Raw genomic sequence first — 15,745 nt, 5'->3', positions numbered from 1 at the left:
ATGATGATAGGATGACTAAAAAATACCTAAAGTAAATGAAAATTACTACATATACCAATAAAATTTATTTTCTTTTTCGGTATCTCAATTATAGAAATTTCACGAATTTTCTTTGTTAAAACATACGGGAAGAACTTATTTTGATATGTAAACACAAGTAAAATAACTATGTCGGAGATGTATAAGAATGTCAAAGTTATCATATTCAAAATCTTGATCTGAATCCTAAAAAAATCTTGATCTGAATCCTAAAAATACGTTTGTCACCATTTATAAATTCATTTATACAAATATTGTTGAGTTCGAAATCCCAAAATTATTACGTGGGTCAACTTTATGGATTTATATAGATATTTAATAAACTAAAATTAAAAAAAAAATAAAAAAAAGTGTTACTAAAAGTTCAATAAAATTGTAAGAATAAAAAAATAAAAAAGAAAATTCGGTAGACACTCAGAGCGTCACTGAATGATGACGGCGCTGACTTTCATAAAACGGTTTCCTCCGCCTCCGCCTCCAGAAATGGAAACGCCCTAGTGGCATGTCTGGTAAATAACGGCATTTTATAAGGGCAATTACGTAAAAGATCAGTAACCGGCGAACAGAATTAGGAATCAGAACGGCGGCTGCCTGGCACAACCTGTCCACCGCCACCCAACACATTCCTTTTCCTTCCATTTTCTTCTTTCCTTTTTTCCCATTAGAAAAAAACCAAGATGGCTTCGATTCAGGAGCCACTCCCCGCTAACTGTGGCTCTAAACCGCTAATTTCTCTTTCTATTCTTAGGGTTTTAGCTTTGCTGTTTGTTCAATGTAATCATTCCTCTGTATCTCTACGCGTTCGTTGCCATTTGAGTTTTCTCCTCTTAATCTCTCCGATTCGGAGGGGGAGGAGGAGAAAACGATGCATCTCTTACAAAATATTTTCAGTTTCGCAGCGATTAATGGCTAGGGCTTTTGTGTTTGATTCATAAATGGTTATTTCGGTAGCGATTCTTCATGATTGATGGGTTTTTCATTAGGGTTTGACCGATATGAGTTGCTTTTGTTGTATTAGTTCTCACACTAAAGATGGGAACAGAGTCGAAATTGATAATGGTGTTGAATTTGAATCCCTTCGTTTTGGTGAGGGCTGTTCAAAGGGGAGCGGTGCTGTTCGTAGTTTCAAGTTCCGTGAACTCGCCGCAGCCACAAGAGGGTTCAAGGAAGTGGATTTGCTTGGCGAGGGTGGGTTTGGACGCGTCTACAAAGGGCGTTTGGAAACAGGGCAGGTAAAGTTGCATAGCTATGACAATTATTGGGGGAAAATTCATTTGAGTTGTACCATTTGTTCTTCTTTGCAGATTGTTGCAGTTAAACAGCTTAATCGTGATGGGCGTCAAGGGTTTCAGGAATTCCTTGTGGAAGTTCTTATGTTGAGTTTGCTACACCATCCCAATCTTGTTACCTTGATTGGTTACTGTAGTGATGGAGATGAGAGGCTTTTGGTTTATGAGTTCATGCCTATGGGAAGCTTGGATGATCACCTTTTTGGTAAATCTTCTTCTTTTTGCAGTCTTCCATATTCGTTTTAGATTTGTTTAAGTTATAGTTCATATGAACACATTTCAACAATTAAAGCTATTTTTGTGAGATCTTATATTGATTGGAGATAGGAACGCTGGGCCCTGAAGGGGGAGGATTGTAAGATCCCACATTGGTTGGAGAGGGGAAGGAAACATTCTTTGTAAGGGTGTGGAAACCTCTCCCTAGCAGACGCCTTTCAAAAACCTTGAGGGGAAGCTCGAAAAGGAAAGCCCAAAGAAGACAATATCTGCTAGCAGTGAGCTTAGGCTGTTACAAATAATGTGAGATCCCACATCGGTGGGAGAGGGGAACAAATCATTCTTTGTAAGGGTGTGGAAGGGGAACGAGTACCAGTGAGGACGCTGGGCCTCGAAGGGGAATGGACTGTGAGATCCCACATCGATTGGACAGGAGAACGAGTGCCAGCGAGGACGTTGGGTCCCGAAGGGGAGTGGATTGTGAGATCCCACATTGCTTAGAAATAAGAAACAGTACTAGTGAGGACGCTGGGCCTCGAAGGGGAGTGGAGTGTGAGACCCCACATTGATTGGAGAGGAGAACGAGTGCCAACGAGGACGCTAGGCCCCGAAGAGGGGTGGATTGTGAGATCCCACATCGGTTGGTGAGGGGAACGGAGCATTCTTTATAAGGGTGTGGAAACCTCTCCCTAATAGGCGCGTTTTAAAAGCCTTGAGGGAAAGTCCGAAAGGGAAAGTCCAAAGAGGACAATATCTGTTAGTGGTGGGCTTGGGCGGTTATAGATTTGATCCTTGACGATGAATCTTCTTTATTTCAGATTTGGGTAGTGACAAAGAGCCACTGAGTTGGAATACAAGGATCAAGATTGCAATCGGTGCTGCTCGAGGCCTCGAATATCTCCACTGTGAAGCAAATCCCCCGGTCATATACCGTGACTTGAAATCAGCTAATATCTTATTGGACAATTACTTTAATCCGAAGCTTTCAGATTTCGGTCTCGCTAAACTAGGACCGGTCGGTGACAATACTCACGTTTCAACTAGAGTCATGGGAACACATGGCTATTGTGCTCCAGAGTACGCCATGAGTGGCAAGTTAACCCTCAAATCCGATATTTACAGCTTCGGCGTGGTTCTGCTCGAGCTTATTACAGGTCGTAAGGCAATCGATACTACAAGGAGAACAGGGGAGCAGAGCCTAGTTTCTTGGGTTAGTAATCTAATAACTTCGTTTGCTCAAAGCCAATTCAACTCGCTGATTTCGTATTTGAGCTTGTGTAGGACTTTTAGCCTCGTGGCATTCCCTATCCGATACAGTCGTATATTTCGAGAGTCGAGAGTATAACTGCTGACGTTTTCTTAGGATAATTTGTGTCATTATCTTCTATACAATCTGCAGTCTCATCCTTTCCTGAAGGACCGAAGAAAGTTCGGGCAATTAGTCGATCCCCTATTGGAAGGACGTTTCCCTCTTCGTTGTTTGCAACAAGCAGTTGCAGTTACTGCAATGTGTCTTCAGGAACAACCATCATTTCGCCCTCATATTGGTGAAATTATTGTAGCACTCGAATACTTGGCCTCTCGAACTTATTTACAAGAACTACACATTGGTAGGACTCAGCGTTCCTCGCTACAACGATCACTTTCACAACAGAATGGATACACCAATGCCGAGCTATCGAGTCCGTGAAATGGCTAAACATCTGTTTGGAGATTGCTGTATACAAGTCGCCGAACAAGCCATGTAAGGAGTCTAACATATCAAAGTTTCTTTTAAAGCATTTCATCATACTTTTGTAAGCACACGGCTCTCTTCTGTGACTGATGTGATATTTGATTCAAAGGAGGAGATGCTTACACCTACGTCAGCCGAAAGCAGCTTGTCGAAAGACACATATCAATTCATTTCAGCGTGTGGACCACGAAGCTACTCGGGATGTTCCAAGGTATGTATTAGGTGCGTACTACTCGTAAATGGTATCTGTATGCTGTTGGTAAGAGGATCCCTGAATTTTTTTTAAATACAATATTCTTTTATATAGAATGGAAAATACGAGTTACGATATGAATAGTACAAACGTTTCTCTCGTTTTGCAACGTAGGAGTTCGAATAAGAATTAGGAAAGCTCCAAAAAGTTTCGTTTCCGAGCTGGCTAGAATACGTGCATTGAATGATGATGTTGGGTCTTAAGTTTGTTTGTTTATAGCTGCAAAAATGGATTTGTCAGCTCAAATAGTCAATACACTGACCTGTAGATCTAAGAAACTTCATAAAATATGGCAACCAACCACCAACTTTTGAGCCATTGATATTGCCTATTCCAGCAAAACCAGGGATCAGAGCCATCGTTAACCATTCACCATTAGCCGTAAGGCGTATTCTCAAGGGTCTCGTGTAGGACTATCCTTAAAAGGGTCTCGTTTAGGACTATTCTTAAAAGGGTCTCGTTTGAAAGGGAAGAAAGTATGAAAGAAAGGAGTTTTGGTGACTTTTGGTGGAGGTGGTTTGTGAAAATGTAAAGGAGAAAAGGGTAGGGAATGAATAATGTTGGGATGGGTTGACTGTTGACTGTTGACTGGGCAACTCAACCCACTTTTAACGGGTCATTGATGAATAGAACGTGGACTTGTACGTCGCCTCATTAATTAATTAAGTTATCACTTTCTCTACCAAAGAAAAATTCATTGAAAGCAACTCTCCTTCGTTTTGTTTTTATATACCAAAAAAGATCAAAAAAAAGAAACCCATTACAAGATTGGATCAGCTTTTTTATGTGAAGCCCTTTTGTCTTGGCTTTGTTGTTTTTTCTTCACGTGCTCTCCTATGCTTTTTCGTACTTTCTTTAGTTACATGAACACGACTCTCTACAATGTTATGATGTCCACTTTGAGCATAAGCTCGCATGGCTTTGCTTTAGGCTTCCCCAAAAGGCTTGATACCAATGGAGATAGTATTCCTTTATTATAAACCCATGATCATTCCCTAAATTAGCCGATGTGGGACTTTCATTCAACCGTAACAACCTTTTTTTTTTTTTAACGGTAATTGTTAAGTGCAAAAGCATTCATTTAAAGTATTTCATAAGTGATGTTATTAATTTAAACGTTTGTAGTAGAATCTTTAAAAACAAAATCAATAAAGTGGAAAAACATGTGAAACGAACCAGAGAAATAAAAGAATGCCTTGATCTAACCTAAGAGCTACTAAATAGACATAAATGTAACTACTCTAACACGGGTTCCGTGGCTTTCTTCGTGACGTCATTGAGGGTGCCTTTTCTTTACTTGAATAATAAGAGTAGCACATGACTTGAGTGTTTTAAGAAATATGCAGTAATGTTGAAATTGAAAAATGCAAACATATGCAATATGGTGAGACTTATCATTTTTAAAACATCATTGTGTTGCTTTGGACAACTTTTCAATCATGGTAGTGTTAGATGTGTAGTATATTTCTACACATGGCTCACACATGCGCACATGGACCCACCATGTGAGCTCACGTACCTCTTGGCCCTGGCTTGTCGAGCTAGCAATTGTTAACGGATTGTCAGACACCACAGAGGGAAAGGACCTGCATAGCATCATGACAAGTATAAACGTCGTAAGTCGTAAGGTACATGTCTGTATTATTATAACGGAGAAGTATTCCGATGTATATAATACACAAATGCATGCATTTGTGTATTGAGGTCCCATAGCTTAAAACCATAGCATATGAAGCACGTCAAATGAAGCAAGTCAAATCTCTACTCATCTATATCAGAGTGAATCTATAAATTATGCATATATAATTCATTTCAAGTCTTTCATACATAACATAGATTACATGACATAGACTATGGAGGTTTACGTATCGTAGATTGTCATCATCATACCATATTACTACAGCAAGCAACATAGTCCAACATGACATAGCATGATCTAACATAGTACAACATAACCTAACATCACATAAGATAACACAACATATCATCATGACATAACATGACATAACAAAGTACAACATAACATGACATGATATAATATAATATAACATAGCATAGCATGTAACATAGCATAACATCATACTTATGACACGTCCAGGGGCCATGAGGCACCTAATCAAACTAAGAGTAGGGACGATTGCTTGGTTAACTTGAGTCGGAGTCACCAAATAGTCCTAAAGTTGGTTCGAAAATGCTCCTTAAGTCCAAACCCACCTATGTAAACCCACGTTCTCGAGTTAGGACATGATTTATAATTTAATTCATCCAACATGCTAACTAATTTAATTTTCTTAGCGAAAAAGTAATTTAAACTTACCAAAATAAATGAAGTCACACTGACCATGATTGCTCCCAAAAATGTTAGAAATAGCTCTAGAATGGCACAAAATGTAAGGAATAATCTCCAAAACTTGGAATAACTCACATTCGAGCTAAATACATCGCTTAAGTCGATTTGGAGCTGCTAGAGCGTGCCAAGCTGAAGATTGTGGGGGCACGGGTCAAAAACATGATTGACTTGGGTTTACGGGTCGACTACGAGGCAGAAGCGCGCATGAGTTTCTGAGCCAGGTCAGGTTACGGGTTAATTCAGGTGGTGCACAAGTCGCTGGGTGTCTGTGAGCTTGAACCGCATGCAGACTAAGGCCAACGAAGTGGGTTGACTGTTACTAGGTCACGTTATGGATCATGGCTTCTATAGCTACTTATTACCAACCAACATCAATGAGTCCACTTGAATCGTATCTAGATTCGACTTAACCCACGAGCTACTTCTTGATCTGTCTTTGCCATCAGTGAGTCTACTCCAAATCTGTCCGTTGGAGGGAATGTGAGACGTGGGTGGTTTTGTAGGCGCGTGAGTGGTTATCTCATCGCGAGATATTATTATTATTTTTATTTTTCCAAAACTAAGTATTGTCACAAGTTTAATCTCTTGTCCCTTCATTTAAGGCAGATTTGTTGTTTTTGTTTGTTCTTCCTCCCTTTAGACCTGTCTTTTTCAATGACCCTTTTCTCCCTTACACCATGTTCTAAGTGGACTTCCCTTTTTCCTTTTCATGCTTTACTCCACAGTATGCAATCATATATATATATATATATATATATATATATATATATATATATATATATATATATTATTGATTCTCGAAAATATATATAAATATCCGTATCTTAGATAGGGTTTGTATATGAAAATGTCGTAAGATTATGAGTTATACCAACCGTGCTCGTACTCAACTTTATGTAATTTACATATTGTTTTAATATAATTTAAATTTGGACATCTTGACATATCAAGGTATCTGACATTCATACGAACAAACAAAACAATAAAACAAATAACCCATGGGTTGGGTTAGATTGAGTTGAATTATATTGATTTTTTAATTTTACCCCTCAGAAATTTTTTATTAGTTGGGTTGGTAACCCGAGCAATTGAAATAGAGTTCACAATTCAACTCAACCCTCTATTTTCAGGTTAGATTGAGTTGTTGAGCTGTTCTGTGTTTTTTTTAGATACTATTTTTTATAATATATATTACATTAATAACTAAGATATCATAAAATTCAAATATCAAACATTTAATTTTTAATATTGGTTACGAACGTTATATACTCTTAATTTTTTAAAAAGTGAGGTAAGGTTGAGTTGGATTGTAACCCAAAATTTGGGTAGTCAAGTTGAGTTGACCAAAAAAATGTCAACCTACATATAACTTTTACGTTGTGAACTAGGGAGATATCAACTAAGCCCTAGAATCTAAGAATAGTGTTCGAGATGAGAACTATGAGTTGGAAACCATTGCCAGTCGTGCCTCAAGGACCTACTAGCTATAGGTCTATGATGATAATGACGACAATGACGAAAGGGACTAGCAAAACATCTAAACAAAAACCCTAAGAACAAACCATAAAAATTGACAGCTCAGATCAAACTTCCACGCCACGAACTTAAGTTGAGCTTAAGCGAAATAAGTCGAGGAAAAGCTTATAAGTTAGAAGGGTAAATAAATAAAATTAATTATCGAACGCTACAAATATTTTAATCGTTAATGATGCACGAAAAGTTAATATATAAATATTGATATTTGAAATTGACCATTTGCCCAAACTTATTAAATTGAATTTGACGACTTTTGTAATAATAAAGTTCTCCAATATATATATAAAATTAATGTAAAGTTGACCTAACCTTTTAATAATTAATGTCGAGCTATTGGATTTGTATCAGATTTTATTCACTTTATTATTATTATTTTTTTTACTTCAAATTACTCTATGTTTATTCATAGCATCATATAATTGTTAAATTAATTAATGTAAATCAATTATTATACACAAATATGAAATTTTAAATATTTATTAAAATATTAAAAACTTAACCGTCAAACTGTTGCTATCGGAGAACGAAACTATTTTTTTGAATTTCTTACGGAAGCTATGACTTAAAATAATCAAATTTGAACATTTTTTTTCACAATGATATCGAAAAATATTGACCGTAACTTCGAAAAGTAGCCAGTGGTATACTGATGGAAAACGACCCAAAAATCGGTCGAGATTAACTAGTTTTTGGGGTTTTTTTTTTATCGGAGATATGACTCAAAATCATCAAATTTAAACATTCTTCGCCATCCTAAATTCATGGTCTTGGGGTTTGATATAGTAATTAGATCATATGTTTTGATTTAATGACTGAATATATGACTCAGAATCATCATATGTTCTGAAGTTAATACTCGAGCACTCCTATCACTTCATCAAAACTCGCCTATACATTTACAGTATATAATTAAAATTACGCAACTACAACTTAATATTATAGTATAGATAGTAGTAACCTCCAATCCTTTCAAGCATTTCATATATCTCTACTCTTAGATATTATAACCGAAGATGATTGTTTCAAGTAATCAGTTTCAAACTCATTAAAATTTTAAACTTAGAATATGTGATACGTCAGTAAATGAAGAGTATATGAATGAACGGAGACCTGAATGACTTCGGAGAAATTTACCATAAAATTGATTAGAATGTGAAAAACATGCAGTTGGACTAAGTAAAAGCAATTAAAGGGAGGAAGTTGAGGGCATCTAAGGAACTACTTTATTGAAATAAATGGCAAAGGCTTTGGTGGGGACAACTTCCCCTTTTCCAATTCCTCTAATCCAATGTTTTTTTTTTTTTTTTTCGTTCGTTCGTTCGTCTTAAACGTCTTTGTTTGGAAATGTATTATCGAGGATAATGTTAGGTGGTAGAGGTGTGCTAACATTGTGCCATTTTCTACGAGTCGGAGGTTGAAATATAGGGTCAAACTCTAACATGGTATGCAAAAATGACTAAACATGAACATGAGAAAACTTAGGTCTCGATGGGCTCAGATGGATCAATGTTTAAGAGATCTCGAACATAAAGTTGGCTTATGAGTCAACTCTCAAACGTGCCCAAGCAAATTGTGAGGGTTGACGGTATCTTGAGGCTCAAGAGGACGTTATGAAGTATTGGTGGGACTCGAGAGTTCTTAGTTAGCACATTATTTGGTTTTTCTGTCTCGATAAGTCTTAAAAAAATGCTAAGATCATCAGATAAGCACTAGTCGAGTGTTTTAAGGTCGCCTCCGACCCAATTAAAGTCGCCTTGACTAAATTTCTTTAGAAAAAATAAATATCGAAAATAATTGCCAAGTCAATAAATTTATTTTGGTGCAGTTGAAAGTTACATCTCCACATTTATTGCAGCAAAAATTATATATATAAACTAAAAAAAAAAAAAAACTTCAAAATTGAAAAATAATATTACGATACCTTACCAATACAAAACATGTGAGATTCCACATAGATGTGAGACGGAAATAAACCATTCTTTAACGAGTGTGAAAACTCCGTCTTAAAACATTGAGGGAAAGCTAAAAAATCAGTATCTATTAGTAGTGGGTTTGGGTGATTACAAATGGTATCTGAACCAGACATCTGCCTGTGACAGTGAGAACGCTAGCCCCAAGGGAGGTGGGATTGTAAGATCCCAATTCGATTGGAGAGGGGAATGAAGCATTCCCTGTAAAAGGGTGAAAACTTCTCTCTAATAGACGCGTTTTAAAACCGTGAGACTGACAGTGTTACATAACAACCCAAAACAAATAATATCTATTAGCGGTGAGTTTGGATTATAACAAAACATGACTAAAATATGAAATAAATTGTACATACTTTATTCCAGGAACTACTCAGCAGCAGGCGTTGTCATTCGTACACTGAGTCCTTTACTTTTACCAATCTCTCAAATCAACAAATGACATTTCTCCTTGCAGGATGAGTTTCTCGCTCGACTTTCAGTGCCAATTCCTTCAATATTAAGCATTTTCGTCTTGCATTCAACCCTCCATGCTCGTTCGAAACCCCTAATCTCACCTAAACTCATGTGTTCTCGACCGATATTGACATGGATTGTCGATTACTCAGACTATTAAGAGTGTAAAATTGGTTAGGAGAATTAGTTAAATGAGTTGAAATTGAGGAATGACATTGATGGTAACATGAATTATTGTAGCAACTTGGAGGATTGATTTGTTAATTATTAAGTTAAAATGATGATGTGAGCACAGATTTTGGACGGTCTGATGAGGATAAAACAACATCATAACAAGAACACAAATCAAGCTCCAAAATTTCTCTTTTTCCCTTTATAAACCTTAATTTCTTTACCCCATAATTTCCTGCCTCCTTCCGCCAACTCTGTTTTCCTCTGTTTCTTATATATACTCTTTCAAACCTTTTGATCCAATACCCACAATTTCATCACTGCGCTCCATGGGCAACCTCTGCGGCACTCCCGTCGACACCCACACCCCGCCGCCCACCAAGCCCTCCTCCCCAGTCTCCTCCCAACGCCACGCCTCCACCACGCCCCGGAATCTCAAAGTCTACACCTTGTCGGAGTTGAAGACGGCCACCAGGAATTTCCGGCCCGACACCATGCTGGGGGAGGGCGGATTTGGGAGAGTCTTCAAAGGCTGGGTCGATGAGAAAACCTACGCGCCGTCCAAGGTCGGCGTCGGAATTCCTGTTGCCGTGAAAAAGTCAAACCCCGACAGCTCTCAGGGTCTTCGCGAATGGAAGGTATTTCTTCTGTTCACACTCCACATCTTCTCTCTCTTCTCAATTATTATTATTATTATTATTAAAATATTGGGTTTTTTTTTTTTTTTAAAATTTTTAATTTGATTTTGAAGTGCAGGCGGAAGTGGATTTTCTGGGGAAATTTAGCCATCCAAATGTGGTGAAATTGATCGGATATTGCTGGGAAGAGAAGCAATTTCTACTTGTTTATGAACACATGCAGAGAGGAAGCTTGGAAAATCACTTATTTCGAAGTATGTGTAAAAAAAACCATTTTCTGGGTTTTTAATTTTTTTAATTTTCAACTAAAACCCACCTTTTTTTTTTTTTTTTGCAGAAGGTGTGGAGCCTCTTTCATGGGAAACAAGGATCAAAATAGCCACAGGGGCGGCGCGTGGTTTAACGTTCCTCCACACGTCGGAGAAGAGCGTGATTTACCGCGACTTCAAGGCGTCGAATATTCTTCTGGATGGGGTAAGATTCAAGAATACGTTCACACGTGTGGGACTTTATTTATTTATTTATTGAAATTGAATTTTTCTTTTTCAGGATTTCCACGCAAAGCTGTCAGATTTTGGGCTTGCAAAATTCGGCCCATCTAATGGAGACACCCACGTCAGCACAAATCCAGTTGGCACTTACGGTTACGCTGCACCCGAGTACATTGCAACTGGTACTATTTACCTCCCTGCCCTTCCCAATTATTATATAAAATAATGATTTCTGATATTATTTTATTTTGAAATTTGTAGGACATTTGTACATAAAGAGTGACGTGTATGGGTTCGGTGTGGTGCTGCTTGAGCTGCTAACTGGGCTGCGAGCAGTGGACCCAAACCGGCCCAGTCGGTCTCACAACTTGGTGGAGTGGGCCGAGCCGTCACTGGCCCACAAGAAGAAGATAAAGAAGCTAATGGACCCAAGGCTTGGGGACGACTACTCGCCGAAAGGAGCCTGGGCCTTAGCCGAACTCATTTTGAAATGTTTGGAGCAGAACCCTAGAAACCGGCCCTCCATGGAACAGGTGTTGGAGATTCTGGAGAAAGTTAGTACCCTTAAAGATAGGCCCAAGGAGCCCAAATCAAGGGCTAGGACGCCCACCCATTATTAGCTTTTGGGCTCGCTCCAACCACTCAAAGCCCAACAATTGGAGGCCCATTGGGCTTTTTATCCCTTCTCTGTGGGTTTGAAACATTGGCTCGTTTTTCTTTTTTTCTTTTTTTTTTTTTATTTCCCTTTAGTTCGTAGATTTGAATAGTGTATGTATCAACATAACTTGGTCACTTTATATATATATAATATGAATATTTTAGAAAATATTTTGATTATTTTTGGGAGAATAAAGCATTTAGTTATGTTCGTTATTGGGTGCGTGCTATAAATATTTTTCAAAACTTAATCGAGCACGAACATATAGTATTCTTTTATTTGGGATTTTAGGAAAAACTTTACAATGTCCCAATCTCAAACATAAGCTCCCCACGGATCACAATCGAATCTTCCTCAATAGTACCCTCTAGTGTGTCACAGGCTCTAAGTGGTGACATATCATTCCTAGAGTCCACCGTCTGTCTTAGTAGTCAGTCTCAGCGTGCACGTCTTTTAGTAAGTGATTCAGCAAAGAAAAGGAGTACTACGAGCCCTCTACCCATTATTATGCATATTTTAGTTTAATCTTAAATGTTCAACACCGACGTAATTTTGACTATAATTTTAGTTAACTTTAATTTAAACCGACTCAATACAATTTCATTCTTATTGCTTCTGATTTCAATATGATTTATATGATTACAATTTCATTCTTATTGCTTCTGATTTCAATATGATTTATATGATTACGATTGGAAGACATTTTTATCACTGATACGAAACGAATCCAAAGCTGTACAATAGAGTTTAAGCTTCCATACGTTTATAAGTTCGATATCGAAAAGGCCATTTTTTTTTATAGGGAGCAACAAAGCACCAAAATTAAAAAGCCCTTACTTTAGCATATTAACATCACCCATTGCAAGGGAAACCCCCATGTACTAATACTAGTGTTGGGCTTGCTTCTTTTTCTTAGATGTTCGGCCTCACGTTTAGTCGAGACGCTATCTTCTGCCCCAGAGACCTATCAGCCTGTGCCATGTTCAAATTAACTCTCAATTAATATCGACATTATCGGAATCATGAGAGCTTATACTAAAAGTGGACAATATCAGCTTACCTGAGACCAATAAGAGATCCATATGTTGCGAACTTCGTGTGTCACGCGAGGATCTGACAACGCTTCCACAAACCGCTTCACAAACCGATCTTGCCTGGATATGAACCACATGGCTATAGTTAATTTCTTTTCTCAATTACAGTTTCTTAGTGTTGAGGATTATTGGGAGGGATCTCACGTGGGCTAATTTAGAGAATGATTATGAGTTTATAAGTAAAGAATACATCTCCATTGGTACGAGGACTTATGGGAAAACCAAGAGCAAAGTCATGAGAGGCTATGCTAAAAGCAGACAATATCATACAACTCTGGAGAGTTCATGATTCCCAACATGGTATCAGAGTCATGCTCTTAATCTAGCCATGCCAATAGAATCCTCAAACATCGAACAAAGAGTACACTTTGTTCGATGGCTCCAGAGAATGAGTCGAGCCTCGATTAAGGGGAGGCTATTCCAGGGCTCCGTAGGCCCAAAAGTGACTCAAATGTCGAACAAGGGGTGTGCATGGTTCGAAGGCTTTAGAAAAGGAGTCGAGCCTCGATTAATGAGACGTTGTTCGAGGGCTCCATAGGCCTAAAAGTGACTCAAATGTCAAACAAGAAGGTTCTAGAAAAGGAGTCGAGCCTGGGGAGGCTGTTCAAGGACTTCATAGGCCCAAAAGTGACTCAAGTGTTGAGGGTGTGCTTTGTTCGAAGACTTTAAAGGAGTCGAGCCTCATGACACTCAAAAGTGGACAATATTATACTATTATAAAGGGTCTATGATTTCCAACAGTTGAGTACCTGTCCGGTGCCCATGATCGATATCTATCCCCAGCTTGCTTGAAGTTGTTATTCTCCTTTGGAATCACACACTGAAAATTTCCCAAACAAACAATCTCTCCATTAACTCCTCATCCAATTATTAACACAAAACACATTAAACAACAAGAAAAATCATCGGACGGACGAACAGACCCTCTCTCTTTTTCCGGTCAACACATTGGGCGGCATCGGAAACTTCTCAGCATGCCGGCAAGGATCATATCTAGAAGGAAAGTAATTCACCTGCCAAAATTACACAAAACCCATCAACAAAATAGCTTTATAAAATTAAAACATGCGACAATTACGAACAAACAAACCTCTTCATCTCTATGCATGAAGTTCATAAACCCCTCATGATGGTTATTATGATGCGGACACTTGGGAGCATTGACCGGAAGCTGAAGGTAATTAGGGCCAAGGCGATGCCTTTGAGTATCAGCATAAGCAAAGCTCCTAGCTTGCAACATCTTATCATCGGAGTAATGAATCCCAGGCACCAACGACATGGAGAACGCCAACATCTCATTCTCTGCAAAGAAATTGTCTATGTTCTTGTTCAACACCAACCGCCCCACCGGCTGCAACGGCACCACATCCTCCGGCCAAGTGATCGTCGTATCCAACGGCTCAAAATCGTAATTATTCTGATCCTCGTAATCAATTGTTTGAATGTAGAGCCTCCACTCCGGGAAGTTCCCGGCGGCTATTGACTCGTATAGATCTTGAGTGGCATGGCTGTGGTTCGTCCCACCAATTCTAATGGCTTCCTCCTCCATCATGCTTTTAACCCCACAAGTGGGTTTCCAATGGAATTTCACGAGCCGGGCTTTGCCGGATTTGTTGATTAAGGAGTAGGCTTGTACGCCGAAGCCCTCCATGTGGCGGTAGTTGATCGGGATGCCGACGTCGTCGTAAAACCAAGCGAACGACAATAGACTTTCGGGGTGGTAAGAACAGAAATCCAGGTATCTCCATGGTTCTTGGAGATGGGATTTAGGGTTTGGTTTGAACGCGCGGATGACGTCGGGGAATTGCATGGCGTCGCGGACGAAGAAGACCGGGAAGTTATTACCGACCAAGTCGAAGTTGCCTTCTCGTGTGTAGAATTTCACGGCGAAGCCACGAGGATCGCGGAGAGTCTCGGGGCTACCGCGTTCGTGGATGACGGTGGAGAATCGGACGATGACTGGAGTTTGGACTCCGGGGGCGCGAAGGAAGTCGGCGCAAGTGAGGTCGGAAATGTCGTGGGTTACTTCAAAGAATCCTTTGGCACTGGCTCCTCTTGCGTGGACTACACGCTCCGGGATGCGCTCGCGTGTGAAGGTTGCAATTTTTTCGATGAGTTGGTAGTCTTCTAGAAGGATGGGACCTCGTTCTCCGATCGACATGACGGCGGTGTTGTTCCATACTGGTGCACCGGAGTTGGTGGTGCAAAAGGGCGTGTTGTAGGCGCTTGAGGGGCGATACTAGCAATTAAAAAGAGTAAATTTAAGCATAAATTCTCATGATCTTACTTTTACTTTTCATATCAACGTAGCCTCAAAAACAACCATTCTACATACACTTTGAACCTAAGCTCTCATAATTTTAACTTCTCGAGACGCCTTCATTACTTATAAATTCACAATCAATCATTTAATTAGTCGACATGGGATTCGTCGTTCAATCATCATTAACAAAATCTAAAATCATTCTTTTAATTAGCCAACGTAAGACACAGCCGAACAGGTTCGATAAAATCGAAAAAAGGGACCTAGCAATACCTTGTAGGGATCCATGGCGGCGGAGGAAGAGACGGCGGAGAGAGAGAGAGAGAGAGAGTTGCAAGTGAAAGGAGTGGAAGTGGAGGATGATGAAACGGCGGAGAAGGTGGTGGGGTTTATAAGCTTGAATTTGCACAGTCACCGACAGGGGTAGGGAAGGAAAAGTCGACACGTCGGAGTCCAAACAGTCAAATGGAGATATCGCTAACAGTGGAGCTTTGAGGGCGTGGAAAAATCGGAAGATATTTTTGGTGTCGTTTTCCCATTTTGTCCTTCCAGTTCTAGATAGAGAGTTATCTAATAATGCCCTAAATTG

The 15,745-nt window shown here is 39.2% G+C and overlaps 3 protein-coding genes across 4 annotated transcripts; 2 read left to right on the top strand and 1 right to left on the bottom strand.

Moving 5' to 3' along the window:
• Window positions 1–507: 507 nt before the first annotated feature.
• Window positions 508–3,631, top strand: LOC111454141 (probable serine/threonine-protein kinase PBL21). Its single transcript, XM_023095479.1, has 5 exons — window positions 508–1,271; window positions 1,344–1,533; window positions 2,363–2,754; window positions 2,944–3,288; window positions 3,389–3,631. Exons 1-4 carry the CDS (start codon window positions 1,035–1,037, stop codon window positions 3,232–3,234), a joined length of 1,110 nt encoding a protein of 369 aa, XP_022951247.1. The 5' UTR covers window positions 508–1,034; the 3' UTR covers window positions 3,235–3,288; window positions 3,389–3,631.
• Window positions 3,632–10,206: 6,575 nt separating this feature from the next.
• Window positions 10,207–11,978, top strand: LOC111454029 (probable serine/threonine-protein kinase PIX13). 2 transcript variants are annotated; one of them, XR_002712351.1, is made up of 6 exons: window positions 10,207–10,650; window positions 10,769–10,904; window positions 10,988–11,124; window positions 11,200–11,323; window positions 11,403–11,836; window positions 11,886–11,978. XR_002712351.1 is itself a non-coding variant. In XM_023095301.1 (5 exons), exons 1-5 carry the CDS (start codon window positions 10,342–10,344, stop codon window positions 11,759–11,761), a joined length of 1,065 nt encoding a protein of 354 aa, XP_022951069.1. In that variant the 5' UTR covers window positions 10,207–10,341; the 3' UTR covers window positions 11,762–11,978. The 2 variants fall into 2 exon arrangements, 1 of the variants encoding a protein (XP_022951069.1); XM_023095301.1 differs by having other exon boundaries at window positions 11,403–11,978.
• A 523-nt stretch (window positions 11,979–12,501) lies between these two features.
• LOC111454551 (catalase isozyme 3) lies at window positions 12,502–15,540 on the bottom strand. The gene is made up of 6 exons (XM_023096050.1): window positions 15,430–15,540; window positions 13,984–15,132; window positions 13,817–13,906; window positions 13,643–13,713; window positions 12,860–12,953; window positions 12,502–12,771 (listed from the first exon to the last, which is right to left on the bottom strand). Exons 1-6 carry the CDS (start codon window positions 15,442–15,444, stop codon window positions 12,712–12,714), a joined length of 1,479 nt encoding a protein of 492 aa, XP_022951818.1. The 5' UTR covers window positions 15,445–15,540; the 3' UTR covers window positions 12,502–12,711.
• Between the last annotated feature and the right edge of the window lie 205 nt (window positions 15,541–15,745).

This window comes from Cucurbita moschata, unplaced genomic scaffold, assembly GCF_002738365.1.
Source record: "Cucurbita moschata cultivar Rifu unplaced genomic scaffold, Cmos_1.0 Cmo_Scf00016, whole genome shotgun sequence".
NCBI classification, from domain to species: Eukaryota; Viridiplantae; Streptophyta; class Magnoliopsida; order Cucurbitales; family Cucurbitaceae; genus Cucurbita; species Cucurbita moschata.
The sequence above is the reverse complement of the archived record's forward strand: the minus strand, read 5'-3'. Positions and strand labels throughout refer to the sequence as shown.

Excerpts from the sequence above, each read along its gene's own strand:
- LOC111454141 (XM_023095479.1), top strand. The coding sequence starts at position 1,035 with ATGAGTTGCTTTTGTTGTATTAGTTCTCACACTAAAGATGGGAACAGA. Across the intron at positions 1,534-2,362 it reads CTTGGATGATCACCTTTTTG|ATTTGGGTAGTGACAAAGAG; the intron begins GTAAATCTTCTT and ends TCTTTATTTCAG. Across the intron at positions 2,755-2,943 it reads AGCAGAGCCTAGTTTCTTGG|TCTCATCCTTTCCTGAAGGA; the intron begins GTTAGTAATCTA and ends TACAATCTGCAG.
- LOC111454029 (XM_023095301.1), top strand. The coding sequence starts at position 10,342 with ATGGGCAACCTCTGCGGCACTCCCGTCGACACCCACACCCCGCCGCCC. Across the intron at positions 10,651-10,768 it reads AGGGTCTTCGCGAATGGAAG|GCGGAAGTGGATTTTCTGGG; the intron begins GTATTTCTTCTG and ends TTTGAAGTGCAG. Across the intron at positions 11,324-11,402 it reads ACCCGAGTACATTGCAACTG|GACATTTGTACATAAAGAGT; the intron begins GTACTATTTACC and ends TGAAATTTGTAG.
- LOC111454551 (XM_023096050.1), bottom strand. Across the intron at positions 12,954-13,642 it reads CGATCATGGGCACCGGACAG|GCAAGATCGGTTTGTGAAGC; the intron begins GTACTCAACTGT and ends GTTCATATCCAG. Across the intron at positions 12,772-12,859 it reads GGATCTCTTATTGGTCTCAG|GCTGATAGGTCTCTGGGGCA; the intron begins GTAAGCTGATAT and ends AACATGGCACAG.